This window comes from Ursus americanus, chromosome 14, assembly GCF_024610735.1.
Source record: "Ursus americanus isolate L20-20 chromosome 14, mUrsAme1.1.p, whole genome shotgun sequence".
In the NCBI taxonomy this organism is placed as follows: domain Eukaryota; kingdom Metazoa; phylum Chordata; class Mammalia; order Carnivora; family Ursidae; genus Ursus; species Ursus americanus.
In genome coordinates, this window is record NC_142140.1 from 38,479,495 (window position 1) to 38,493,151 (window position 13,657).

Here is a 13,657-nt window from a genome sequence, read left to right on the forward strand (position 1 = left end):
TTTTCACCTCCAGCTGCCCCCTGTGTACATTCAGCCTACACTTCTCAGGTCCTGCTAGAAGGCTGGTTCCCTGCTAGGCTTGGCTCTTGGCCATCAGCCCAACTTCCAGTTAGGGAAGAGGGAGCTGAGGGACACAGGCTTCTTGGTCTGGGAAGTTGGCCTGCCAGTCTTTTGGAGGCTTAAATTTGTCACATCTGGAGCGGGATCATCCTGTGCAGCCTTCATAGTTCTTCTTTGGGCACCTTCCCACTTTCCTGATAAGATGCCAGACATAAGGCCCTGTCATCCTCTGTTTTGCCCCCACCCCTTACTGCCCCAGGGCCAGCGTTCTGCCATGCCAGATGGCATCCCATGTCCCGTCACCACTGTTCCAGTGTGGGGGAACTCCCTGTGTTCAGCCTGCCCCAGCTGACCCCAAAGCTGTAGAAACAATGGGGGTCAGAGCAGGGCTCTTCCACTCCCTTCCACTGGGCTGTGTTCACTTCCTTCCTGCTGGCTGCCTGAGGAAGTGTCCCTGCCCTGGGACTGTCTGGTCTGGCCTTTGTTTCCCCAGGGGCCCCCACCCTTGCAGTTTCCAAGGCTTGTGTCCCTTATGGAGCCAGAACAGTGGTATCGGGACACACCCTCCCTTGCCATGTCCTGGATTCTTCAGTCCTCGGGGACAGACTCTAGGGTGTGTACCCAGTTCCCCCAGTTGCCCAGTCTTCCACAGCCTTCTGTTAGCAGAGAGGCCCTGGGCGTAGTGTGAATGGGGTGAGCTCAGGGTGACTTGAGGGTGTGCAGATTTCTCCACCCCTCTGGAACAGTCTGCTGGGACTCTGCTGTAGCTCTCCGTGGGGCTAGTCCTGTTATGGGCACCCCCTTCCCATGGAAACACAGCCCTTTTCTCACCCCAGTTATGAGCTTCCTACTCTGCAGTGTCTTAAAGTTCACCCAGGAATGTCCTCCAGCAGAAGAGCTGGAGGGCTATAGACCGCTCCCGGCCCCTTTCCCACCCCCCACCCAGCACAGTCACACACGTGAACACATTGTCCACTCTGTCGCACTTGGGATGCTTCTGCTCTCAGTGGGAAAAAATTAACTCAGCTCCTGGAGGTTCCCCCAAACCCCCTTAGGGCCGGTTCCCTTCTTCACCACCTTCCTTGGGGGACCATCAGCCAAGCATCCCACCACTGGGGCCCCCCTCATAGGCTACTGGATTTGAGGATGGGCCTCAACCCCAATGGAAGGTTAGGGAGAAGAGCTTTCAGGGTTAGGAAGCTGCTGGCCTGGCGGAGGCTGTCACCTGAGCCAAGTCCCACAGCCTTCCTGTCACCTGGTGCAGTTCGCTGGGCCAGGGCATACGGGGGGGGGGGGGGTGGACCGTAGGGAGGGCAGCCAGCCAGCAGGGCATGCTGGAGGGAAACAGGGTCAAGGCGGTCCCTTCCCCCGCGCTTGTTCCTGGCCCTTTCCTCTCAGAGGGGCAGCAGGAAGTGAGGAAAAAGGGCCGGGGTGGGAGGCGGGAGCGGGTGGGAGGGGATGGGGTTTATCAAGTCGCCGGCGGGCTGCCCGCCGGGCAGCAGCTGGTGCGAGTAAGCTTAGCTGGAGAGGCTCACCCGGGGAAGAAGGGAGGCCGCGGACCTACTGGGCCCCCGGGCTCCCACACAGGTGAGCCCAGTGCAGGCGACTGATCTGCACCCCCTTAGATCCGCTCACGGGAGCTCTCTCTCCCTCCCCTCCCTGGGGCGCGGACGGGAATGGGCTGGTGGTGCAGACCTGGGCCCTTTGGGGGGAGCTGAGCCCCGTACGGGGGAGAGGATCTAGGAAGAGGCAGGGAGATCTCGGCCCGGTCCAGCTCCAAGCCTGCTCCCCAGCCGGAGGGGCTTGTGGGGCGAAAGGACTACTGATACCGGGTGGAGGCCCGGGGAAGCCTGTCTAGCCAGGCCGGCTTTCTCTGCGGTCAGGCCGGGTACTTCTGCAAGGGTAGCAGCCTCCTCAGAGTTGAAGTAAAGCCTGGGGGGGGCTCCTACAGGCCTCCACAGGGACTGGGCAGGAGGGAATGAGAGCCCAGGCATCGGCCTGTCCCTAATGCAGGTCGCGGGCAAGGGGCCCTACCCCCAGGGCCCGCTGGGCTTACCGGCCCCCAGCGGGGCCGGCCACGCTGCGACTCAAAGCTCGTGTTGCCAAGACAACCACTGCCTCGGCCCAGCCCAGCAAGGGCTAAGAGGCTGGTGCTTGGCCCCCCTCCCCCAGTCTGGCAGGGGGCGGGGCTTTCCTTCAGACGGGGACGGGGGGAGGGGAGCCCTGATCGGTAGAGGACTGGGTGTTACTGTCCCGGGAAGCCCGAGGTCGGCTCTGGTCACCGTCCCACTTTCCAAACTAACGGCCCCAGGGCTGGAACCTACACTCGCGGGTACAGGGCCAGATCATCTGCTGCCCCCAGCCAAGTCCCCGCGTCCCGCAGCACCACCTTATGGACGAGCGGAGGAACAACACCTTCTTTATTCGCTCCACGACTCCCGTCCCTTACACTGTCCCTTTAAGCGGCTGGTCGCGCGGCGGAGCGGGGAGGACTGTACCACCGGCCGCGGGCCGGTGGGGGAGGAGATCTTGGGCTGATTGGAGCTCGCGCCTGAGACTTCAGAAGAAAGCCCCGTTCGAAGGGGCCTCACGGCCCCAGATGGGTGGCCACATTCCTCGGCGGAGGATCTGGAAACCTTGGAGGCCGAAACGCAGCACTGGCTGCGTGAAAGTCGGGAACACTTTCCCGCCCCGGCCTCAAGTCCTGCACCGGGCCCACCTCCGCTCTGGATTCTTAAAGGGCCCGCGGGCCGGGGGGGAGAGGGGGCGGAGCTGCAGAGGTGCCGAGCCGGGGCCGCGCCTGGGCAAGCGGCCGGAGCGGGCCGGGCTGGGCCGGGGATGGCGGTGGCCATGGCGCGGGTCCCGGCGGCGCCCCGCGCGAGGTGAGGGCAAGCAGTGCAAGCCTAGCGGCTCTCTCCCCGCAGGCTGAGTTCTGGACCCCCGGGGATGCGCCCAGTGGGGCGGCCCAGGGACCCCACCCCCACCCGGCCCGGCTCAGGGCCCACGTGCGGGGCGGGGGCGGGGTCCCGCACAAAGGCCAGGCGAAGTGAGCTCCTCCCCGGAGCTGCCTGGCGGGCGAGCGCATTCCCGGTGGCTGCGGAGGGAAGGGCCGGTCCGCCGGCGCCGCCGTGGGAGGTCCGCCGCCCCTTTGTCCCGGTGGGGCCTCCACTAAGCTTGGGAGAGCGGCTGGGCTCGAGACAAAGTCCTGACAGCCTCGTTCTTCTGCCAGGCGGGTGCCACACAGATACCAGCTCCGCGGCTCTGTTCCAGCTTCCTGGTGGCTGCATGAGCTGTGCCCTGCCTTATCCAAATGCTATCATTTCTCTGGATCGGGAGTTCTTCACGGAGTACAGAGTGGGCCTCGGGTTCGGGGCTCTCTGAAACCATGTGTTGGGTGGTATGCAGACATCTGTATTTATGAGCAGCGAGTCCATGGCTCAGCCAGCCAGTTCTCAGAGTCACAGACCTACCAGAGGGCTCTGCCCAGCCGTAAGCCACCTGCTCCAGGAAGGAGCCCTATGTTCCTGGCAGTGAGTTCCCAGGGTGTCTTGCCTTCCCCTCTGTGGCCGGTGGTCTCAGACCTTCTACAGTCACCTAACAGGGTCTGAACAGCCCGGGGCACAGTGCCCCTCACAGCATGGGCTGTGGGAGTGTGAATGGGTTTGGGGTGGGCACTTCCAAGATTCTGTAGACTGACTTGCTCTCTCCCATCTTTCCCCCAGTTCCTGAGCTGGTGCCAGGCAGGTGACACTGTCTTCCTGCAGCCCCCAGCATGTGGGCAGGCCTGGGCCCTGCCGTCACACTGGCCCTGGTGTTGGTGGCATGGGCCACCCAGCTCAAGCCCACAGCACCACCCATCTTCACCGGCCGGCCGTTCGTGGTAGCATGGGATGTGCCCACACAAGACTGTGGCCCTCGCCTCAAGGTACCACTGGACCTGAAGGCCTTTGATGTGCAGGCATCACCTAACGAGGGCTTTGTGAACCAGAACATCACCATCTTCTACCATGACCGGCTGGGCCTGTACCCACGCTTCAATTCCATGGGGAGGTCTGTGCACGGGGGCGTGCCACAGAATGGCAGCCTCTGGGCGCATCTGAAGATGCTGCAGGAGCACGTGGAGCACTACATCCGGACCCAGGAGCCCGCAGGCCTGGCAGTCATCGACTGGGAGGACTGGCGGCCCGTGTGGGTGCGCAACTGGCAGGACAAGGACATATACCGCCAGTCGTCGCGCCAGTTGGTGGCCATTCGTCACCCTGACTGGCCGGCAGACCGTGTGGTCAAGCAGGCACAGTACGAGTTTGAGTTCGCCGCCCGGCAGTTCATGCTGGAGACGCTGCGCTTTGTCAAGGCAGTTCGGCCGCGCCACCTCTGGGGCTTCTACCTCTTCCCCGACTGTTACAACCACGACTATGTGCAGAACTGGGACACCTACACGGGCCGCTGCCCTGATGTTGAGGTCTCCCGAAACGACCAGCTGGCCTGGCTGTGGGCCGAGAGCACAGCCCTCTTCCCCTCCGTCTACCTGGACGAGACTCTCGCGTCCTCCACCCACGGCCGCAACTTTGTCAGCTTCCGTGTTCAGGAGGCCCTCCGCGTGGCTCACACCCACCACGCCAACCACGCACTCCCGGTCTACGTCTTCACGCGACCCACCTATAGCCGCAGGCTCACGGGGCTTAGCGAGGTACGTGCCTTCCCCGGCCCTGCCTTCTTCCCCAGGGGAGCCACTGCAGGGTTGGGGTCGCAGGGGGCCTCCTGCCCCCTAGCTGACTAGCTGCTCTACATCCCCTTCCGTCATCCTCTCTGTGACCTCGGGAAAGGGTGGCATCCTTATCTTCATTTTGCAGATAAGAAAATTGAGGTCCAGAGATGCTGAGAAATTTGCTCAAAGCTTCCCAGCACGTCCAGGGCAGAGCAGGGACTTGGAACTAGGCATTCTGACTTTGGAGTTCACCCTGATAGATACATCCTAGATTCGAGTGGGCCATTGGCTTGGGAAACAGAAGCCAAAGTAGGGGTGCACATGGCTTGCTCATCCAATGAGAAAGTGAAACAGCCTCTGCCTGAGGGTGGGAAGGGGTACTGGGCTGAGGGGACCAGCAAGTCAGAACGGGGTGGGGGCCTGTCCAGCCTGTCTTGTCCTCACCCTATAGTCTCAGTCTTCCCCAGTGACCATTCTCCTCCCACACAGATGGATCTCATCTCCACCATTGGTGAGAGTGCAGCCCTGGGTGCGGCAGGGGTCATCCTCTGGGGCGACGCAGGCTACACCACCAGCACGGTGAGTAAGACCCCCCAGCCTACCAGAGTGGAGTCTGCAGGGGGGCAGGCCTAGTCTGGGCGTCCCTGGTCCCACAGAGAAGAAAGGGTTCCTCCCCTATTCCCAGAAAGGGGTCATGCTGTCCTGAACAGCCTTAGATTTCCACCGTTCCTCCCCACGGCCGCCCGCCCCCACGCCCTGGCCCTGCTGGGCTCGTTTCTGTCCCCTCCTCCCTTCTCAGTGGGAACAGGGGCAGTAAGGGCTCAAGCACGCATGTACGTGTACACACGTGTACGGTGTTAAAAGAAGGTACAGGCACTGCGGTGTGAACAGAGTTTCCATCTGGGCCTGTGGGCTGAGGCCGCTGACCCTGATCCCTGGCCTCTGCCCCCAGGAAACCTGCCAGTACCTCAAGGATTACCTGACGCGGCTGCTGGTCCCCTACGTAGTCAACGTGTCCTGGGCTGCCCAGCATTGCAGCTGGGCCCAGTGCCATGGCCATGGGCGCTGCGTACGCCGCGACCCCAGCGCCAGTACCTTCCTGCATCTCAGTGCCAGCAGCTTCCGCCTGGTGCCTAGCCACGTACCTGGTGAGCCCCAGCTGCGACCAGAGGGGGAGCTCAGCTGGGCTGATCTCAACTACCTGCAGACGCACTTTCGCTGTCAGTGCTACTTAGGCTGGGGTGGCGAGCAATGCCAGTGGGACCATACACGGGCAGCTGGGGGTGCCCGTGGGGCCTGGGCTGGGTCCCACCTCACCGGCTCGCTGGCTGTGGCAGCCCTGGCCCTCACCTGGACTTTATAGGGGACTCTCACCCGGCCGCCGGGCAAGCTGGCCTCTGCCGCGAAGGCTCTGCCAGGCATGTAGGAGCCTGCAAGGGGTGGACAGACTGGAGCCCAGAGGGGGCAGAGCCCCGGGGATGCGCAGCAGGGCGTCCATACCAGCTCTCACCCCCCTGTTCTAAGGGGGAGGGGCAGTTCCCTGAGAGGCCCTTTCTCTCCCTGCCAGAGAGGAAGAGGGGCACAGCCGGGCCAGAGAGGACCTGACCCTACTCTCCTGCCCCTGGATAGTTTATTATTATTATTTTGGGGTCTCTTTTGTAAATTAAATACAAAACAACTGCTTCTGTGCGTGGACTGTCCGCACCTAGGCCAGGACACGTGAGAGAGATTCCAGAGTCTCTCGGGAGGTTTAAGCGCAGCTCTGTCTCTGTGAGACTCTCTGCTGGTGACTTCTTATCTGCCAAATGCGGTCCGTGGAACCTGGAGGCCCAGAGCTGCCCATTCTGCAGCTGCCCTGCTGGGGCAGGGGCCACTGAGAACGGAGGGATTCACATTCCGCCACAGCACCCAGGACCTTGCTTTCTCTGTATGGATTGGAAAGCAGTTGGGCCCAACCCTCTGTGAGGGACCAGGCTCATTGTGTTTCTCCTCCTTGCCCCTGGATCCCCAGCTGGGGCAGTGCCACTGACCTCGCCTTGCCCACCCAGGGAGAATGGGGAAGTGGATATTTGATCTTCCCTGGCTGGGCAGGTAGCCAGACCACCCCTCCCTGCTATTCCCACAGGCAAGGGCATTTCCTCCACTCCCTGCTCCGAAGGGCAGTGGACTCTAGCCACACACACCTCTCCCCAGCTGGGTCACAGTCCTCCACTGGGGTTTGGGACCTGAATCCTGAGGTCTCGTCCCTGTCCCACTGCAAAGATGAGTGATGGGGCGAGAGGGAGGCAGGCATCTTGAGTCTGGGAGCAGAGAGCTCCTCAAATGTCAGTCCTGTCCTGGCCATGGGAGAAGGTGCTTGTCCCTAGCTGTCCCAGGGGAGAGAAGTAGCAGGCTGGAGCAGTCCGACTAGCTCTGGCCTGCTTCATTCCCCTGCTTCGGGCAGGGCTCTGCCCCCCTCCTCAACCATCAGACCCACACTTGGGGTCCCCTTGTCCACGTCAGTGATGACGCAGGCCCTCAGCAAACACTGGCTGTGGGGAGACAGACTCAAGAAACAGTCAAGTGTTGAAGGGGGCAGCCCAGCCACGTGGACTCAAGGGAGGTATCCTCCAGGAAGTGCTTTCTACACTGAGTTTTAAAACGGGAAGGGGAAGCTTGCTGCTAGAGACAGAGTGCGGGCAAAGGCTGGAGGAAGTCGGAACACAGCTGGGACCTGCAGTCGGGGTGGCGTGGCCAGGGGACACCGCAGGCAGGGCAGGAAGGGCAGCCCTCGAGTGGCACCATGCCTGACTTTGCCTGATGGCAGCGACCGTCTCACCTGTTCAGTAAACAGCACACACACATGCTTGCACACGCACATGCACACGCAGGGGGCCAGTGCCGGGCTGCATCTGTGAGCCGCACCAGCAAAGGGCCCTGTCCTCGTGGGGAAGCACACTAGACGCAAAGGCCACGTCAGAGGTGGTCAGCGGAGCAGAGCCTGGAGGAGCGAGCCCCACCACATCGACGTCAACTCGGCTTGTAAAGTGAGCCTCATCCCCCTGGCTGGCGACGGCAGAGAACAGAGGGACGGGGACTAGGCGGTAGCACAGAAGGCAACGATGGTTCACGTGGTGGGGGAGGATGCGAAGGTGGAAGGGCGCCCGGCGCTCATGGCCACAGTGGGGAGAAGCCTGCTGGACAGAAGGTGAAGGTATCGGTCTAGAAGGTCATGAGATGATGGAGCCGGCAAAAAGAGGGCAAGGAAGACACTGTGACTTACTGCCCTTACTGCCCTCACACCTCTGACTTCCCCTACCCAGCTGTGACCCTCAAAAACACCTGTGAGCTACCCCACCCACATCTGTAACACCCAACATCTGTGGCCTTTCCCACCTAGCCAGGACTCCTCCATACCCGTGCAAAGCTGTGGTTTCCCCCACGTGTGTGACCTTACACAACTGTTCCCTCCCCCAGACGTCTGTGACCTGTACCCATCCGGCTAGGACCCCTCCGTGCAAACCTGTGATCACCTCACATCACTGTCCAGGAGGACCTGGACGACAGCCTTGTGGAAAGTGCAACTCAGGGACAGCCACAGCGGTGGGTGGGTGGGGGTGATGGGGAGTGAGGTGGCTCGGGCCTGGGGTATGCATACCACCAGAGAGAGCAGTCAGGGCTGGACCACGGAGCTGGACGGACCCCAGACACACACCAGACCAGCGCCGCAGGGGCAGGTCTGTGGGCAGGGCCCTGGGGTTGGGGAACATCTTCCTGCCGTTCCGCCATTAGAGCTTCTCCCCTAGAGCGAGGCCAGCTCGAGAATGCCGGCCTGATGGTTGGCTGGGTTGTGCAAATTGCGGCACTAGGTTTCTGGGGGCACCTGAAGGTAGTGTGAACCTCAGGGAGAGGGAGTCGGGGCTGCCTTGATGTTCTCCTGTGCCCTCAGCCCTTGGGAGTTGTGCCAGGCTCTCTGAGCCTAATGGTCTTCACTCGGGGACCCTGCTTCCTGAACAAGATCAGCGGCCCCCTCCTCTGAGGTCAGATCCCGTGCTCGGGTCCTCTTCCTCCAGCGCTGTCAGCTTCCCCATCCTAGTCCAGAGGGCCAAGTCCACATGGTAGCCGGCTGCGTCACTGATTCATTGGCCGCTGTGCCGGGGGGCCCCTGACTCAGGCTCAGACCGGGCCGTCGACTCAGGCGGCACTTTCCCCTGCACACATGAGGTTTCCTTCACCCCACCCTGGCAGGCGTGCCTGGGCCTGGGCACCTAGCAGGTCTCAGCGATCAGCTTCTTGAATCAGCAAACAAGTGAAATCACAAAGGAATGAACAAGCATGTGGTCACCGACACACCCATGGTCACCCAAACACGGGGTCTCCTAGTCACAAGACCGCAGAGTCTCACACCCGGGTCAGGCTCTGCACCCCACGCTTGTGCGTATGCACTACTGGACCTGGCACAGAGCCCTAGACCGGAGCCGACCAGCCCTGACTTCACAGACACAGTGCCTTTCAGACTTGTCCCTAAAGCAGAGGGGATCTGCCCCCCTGGGCAGAGTGAGTGTAGGGCCTGGGGCTGCAATACTTCTAGGGGCCCCAAAAATGTCTTCACTTTTCTAATCAGAGGAAAATATATATTAATAATGAATATATAATAATGGCTTCAGTCTGGATTGTACTTGTTTTTGTACCAGCACAGTTGTAAAATGCATTTTTTAATGTTCTGAGGAAGGGGCCCCCAAAGGCAAAAGTGCCTAAGACCCAGATGTGGGAATGCAGCTGCGCAGGACAGTTTGCCCCTCAGTACACAGTATGGAGGCACCCAGATTCCAGTACCAGAAACAGGCCTGCCCAGCGGCCTCTGTCTCCCAAACAGCCCCCTGCACTGCTTCCACCCCCACCCCAACCTAAATAAAGCCACAACGTCGGGCCACCGTGTTGACCGTGTGGGCGGGGCTGCTTCCGGCCCAGCCCCACCTCCTACCAAGGCGCTTCGTTAGGGGTGCCGAGGTGGCTCTGCTGCCTGGCCCAGCCCTCCGACCGGGGTCCTGCCCCTCAGCCCGCCCCCAGACTGGGTGGGGTGACCCCCCTACAAAAGCTCAGAGTTTCCAGCAGCAGCTTCCTCTGAGTCCGGTGCAGCTGGGGCCTGAGTTGAGGAACAGAATCTTGCTGAGCCCTGCCTAGGCCCTCACGCTGGGGTCAGGAAATCTGGAGGATGAGGCCCTTCAGCCCTGAGGTCAGCAGGAACAAGTGGGCAGACTGGTGGGTATCCAGGAGGGTTGGGCTGGCCTGTCCTTGGTCGCTGAGCATCTCTTCCTCCAATGGCTGGCCAGGATTCCTAGAGGAAGAGACAGGAAAGGATCCCCCATCAGTCAGGTCAGGCTGGGGGCTGAGGGCCTGGCTCTCACCGGCTCCTCTCAAAACAGAAGTCGTGGCCTCTGTGGCTCCTGGGGAAGGGGACTGGTTAGCTTAGGCCAGGGCAAAGCCTGTGGGAGACGAGAGGGCAGAGGCCCCGCCCTAGAGACAACTCCCATGTTCCCTGCAGTGTCAGGGCTCCCCTCCACACCTTTCCTCTGCCCTCTGACCTCCCTGAGCCCTGAACCAAGGTCAATGTTTACCCAAAATGAGCAGGGGTGGATTAATGAGCAAGGGGTTTGGTCTACCTTCTCTGAGCAGGGGTCAGAGAGTTCAGAACGTGTTCTCAGCTTTGCCTCCCCTGGCCAGGTTTCCCCAGGCCCATCCTCTGCCATGGCAGTCCACCTGCTTCCCACCTATGCCCTCTTCCTGACCTTGCTCGGCATGGTCCAAGGCTCCAGGAGCCCCATGGTACCCAACCAGCCCTTCACCACCATCTGGAATGCAAACACCCAGTGGTGCCTGGAGAAATACGGCGTGGACGTGGATGTCAGTGTTTTCGATGTGGTGGCCAACCCAGGGCAGACCTTCCGCGGCCCTGATATGACCATTTTCTACAGCTACCAGCTGGGCACCTACCCCTACTACACGTCTGCTGGGGAGCCTGTGTTTGGTGGCCTGCCCCAGAATGCCAGCCTGGATACCCACCTGGCCCGCTCCTTCCAGGACATCCTGGCTGCCATCCCTGTGTCAGACTTCTCAGGGCTGGCGGTCATCGACTGGGAGGCATGGCGCCCACGCTGGGCCTTCAACTGGGACACCAAGGACATTTACCGGCAGCGCTCACGGACACTGGTACAGGGGCAGCATCCCGACTGGCCAGCTCCTTGGGTGGAAGCAGCAGCGCGGGACCAGTTCCAGGAGGCCGCGCGGGCCTGGATGGCAGACACTCTCAAGCTGGGGCAAGCCCTGAGGCCTCGGGGCCTCTGGGGCTTCTATGGCTTTCCTGACTGCTATAACTATGACTTTCTAAGCCCCAACTATACCGGCCAGTGTCCACCGGGTATCAGTGCCCAGAATGACCAGCTGGGGTGGCTGTGGGGCCAGAGCCGTGCCCTCTACCCCAGCATCTACATGCCCGCAGAGCTGGAGGGCAGGGGGAAGGGACAGATGTATGTGCGGCATCGTGTAGGGGAGGCATTCCGTGTGGCTCTGGGTGTGGGGGACCCCAATCTGCCGGTGCTGCCCTATGCTCAGATCTTCTATGACAAGACGAACCGCTTTCTGCCCCTGGTGAGTCTCCTATGACCCCACCCACCATGTAGCCTACCTTGTCAGCATTAGGTCCAGTACGTGAGGCCACACAGCCTTGGGGCACTTTCATCCATTATGCTCCACTCCTTGAGCTCCTACTGCGTGCCCAGCTCTGTACTCCGTACCGGTACAGACGTTTCAGCATTCATCACAAAGGCGTAGTGCCTGCTGCATGGCTCTCGCAAGCTAGAGTGAGGACGGGCTTGCCTCTCGCCACTGGGGCCAGAGCAGCCCCAGCGGGGGGTGAGAGTTATTTGTCCCATCTGGCGGTGATACAGCAATCTGCTGTGGTGGGGGAAGAAGGCCCCTCAGAGCTATGCTGTCTCATTCCCCAGGATGAGCTGGAGCACAGCCTGGGGGAGAGTGCAGCCCAGGGAGCAGCAGGAGTGGTACTCTGGGTGAGCTGGGAAAACACAAAAACCAAGGTGAGCTCAGGCCCAGGATGGGGGTTAGGATGGGGGCAGGGGTGGGGCTGCCAGACTGACTGGGAAGACCCTGGCCCACCCTTTCTATCCCTGCAGTCCTGGCTGGCCAGCAGGTGAGAGCGGCAATGCCCTGGGTAGGCCCCTGTAGGATCATAGTGTCCCTGATGCTCCTCCTTCCACTCAGGAATCATGCCAGGCCATCAAGGAGTATGTGGACACCACCCTGGGGCCCTTCATCCTCAACGTGACCAGTGGGGCTCTTCTGTGCAGTCAAGCCCTGTGCTCAGGCCATGGTCGCTGTGCCAGGCGCCTCAGCCACCCTGAGGCCCTCCTCATCCTCAACCCCACCAGTTTCTCCATCCAGCTCACTCGTGGTGGTGGGCCCCTGACCCTACAAGGTGCCCTCTCACTTGAGGATCGGATGCAGATGGCTGTGGAGTTCCAGTGTCGCTGCTACCGTGGCTGGAAAGGAGCACGGTGTGAGCAGCGGGGCATGTGGTGATTGGTCACACTCCAGGATACACACATTGAGCACCCCGTTTACCTTACAAATAAATTAGTTATTTTACTGGCAAAAAATGGGTTTATTTGGGAACAGCAGAGAAGTGCAATTTGAGACATGTGAGCTGTTGCGAAACCATAGGCAAGTCTGGAGAACAAAGAGGGGGAATGCTGTTTTATAGAGGAAAGGGGGGAGTTGGAAGGGCTTTTTATAAACAGAAAATCCAATGCAGTAAACTGGGACTTTGAAGGGTGGTGGCTTTTCAAGTTATGAGGCTCTCATCGTCTGGGCTGTTGTCAGGCAATGAGAAAATCTTTCCTCCCACTGGAGGAGTAAAGTAGGCTCCTTCCTGTTGGGTCTGCAAAGGGTTGCAAGGAGTGGTATGTCTGAGTTCCTCCTTCTAGGCTTTCAACTCCATTTTATTTTATTTTTATTTTATTTATTTATTTGACAGAAAGAGAGCAAGCACACAAACAGGGAGCAGCAGAGGGAGAGGGAGAAGCAGACTCCCTGCTGAGCAGGGAGCCTGATGCAGGGCTCCATCCCAGGATCCTGGGATCATGACCCAAGCCAAAGGCAGGCCCTCAACCGACTGAGGCATCCAGGCGTCCCTCAACTCCATTTTAAGATTTTTATTTATTTATTTGTGGGGGGCGGGTAGAGAGAGAGCTCGCGAGAGCGTACAGGCAGGGAGAGCAGCAGGCAGAAGGAGAAGCAGGCTCCCCACTGGGCAAGGAGCCCGATGCCCAGACTCCATCCCAGGACCCTGGGATCATGACCTGAGCTGAAGGCAGACGCTTAACTCACTGAGCCACCCAGGCGTCTCGTTCAATTCCATTTTAAATGAAGTTTTATTTGGTTTCACAACCTAATGCAACCTAAAGCCTGGTCACAGCTTTCTCAAGTACAAGCAGTCACACAAGTCATGGTCACAGTCAGGAGTACTCTCAGCCACCATCAAAAGCATATGCCTGGGGCGCCTGGGTGGCACAGCGGTTAAGCGTCTGCCTTCGGCTCAGGGCGTGATCCCGGCGTTCTGGGATCGAGCCCCACATCAGGCTCCTCCGCTATGAGCCTGCTTCTTCCTCTCCCGCTCTTCCTGCTTGTGTTCCCTCTCTCGCTGGCTGTCTCTATCTCTGTCAAATAAATAAATAAAATCTTTAAAAAAAAAAAAAACACAAAAGCATATGCCTGCACCTGCACACATGCTTACAGGCCAGGAGAGTTGCCTAACGGATCAGAGCTTCCAGCACCCACCCAGCAGGGTCATAAACATCCCCAGAGACACTGAGTCCAGTCTTTAAGCTGTAGCAA

The 13,657-nt window shown here is 60.2% G+C and overlaps 2 protein-coding genes across 6 annotated transcripts; both read left to right on the plus strand.

Annotated features, from left to right (window-relative positions):
- Positions 1–1,516: 1,516 nt before the first annotated feature.
- Positions 1,517–6,451, plus strand: HYAL2 (hyaluronidase 2). Of its 4 annotated transcripts, none has more exons than XM_045807201.2 (4): positions 1,517–1,647; positions 3,783–4,750; positions 5,258–5,347; positions 5,721–6,451. In XM_045807201.2, exons 2-4 carry the CDS (start codon positions 3,833–3,835, stop codon positions 6,129–6,131), a joined length of 1,419 nt encoding a protein of 472 aa, XP_045663157.1. In that variant the 5' UTR covers positions 1,517–1,647; positions 3,783–3,832; the 3' UTR covers positions 6,132–6,451. The 4 variants fall into 4 exon arrangements, with proteins under 4 accessions (XP_045663157.1, XP_045663158.1, XP_045663160.1 ...); XM_045807202.2 differs by lacking the exon at positions 1,517–1,647 and adding an exon at positions 2,538–2,942; XM_045807204.2 differs by lacking the exon at positions 1,517–1,647 and adding an exon at positions 3,018–3,195.
- Positions 6,452–9,871: 3,420 nt separating this feature from the next.
- HYAL1 (hyaluronidase 1) lies at positions 9,872–12,343 on the plus strand. 2 transcript variants are annotated; one of them, XM_045807199.2, is made up of 4 exons: positions 9,872–9,983; positions 10,472–11,395; positions 11,752–11,841; positions 12,026–12,343. In XM_045807199.2, the coding sequence occupies exons 1-4, from the start codon at positions 9,963–9,965 to the stop codon at positions 12,341–12,343; spliced, it is 1,353 nt and encodes a 450-aa protein (XP_045663155.2). In that variant the 5' UTR covers positions 9,872–9,962. The 2 variants fall into 2 exon arrangements, with proteins under 2 accessions (XP_045663155.2, XP_045663156.2); XM_045807200.2 differs by having other exon boundaries at positions 9,880–10,009.
- Positions 12,344–13,657: the final 1,314 nt, after the last annotated feature.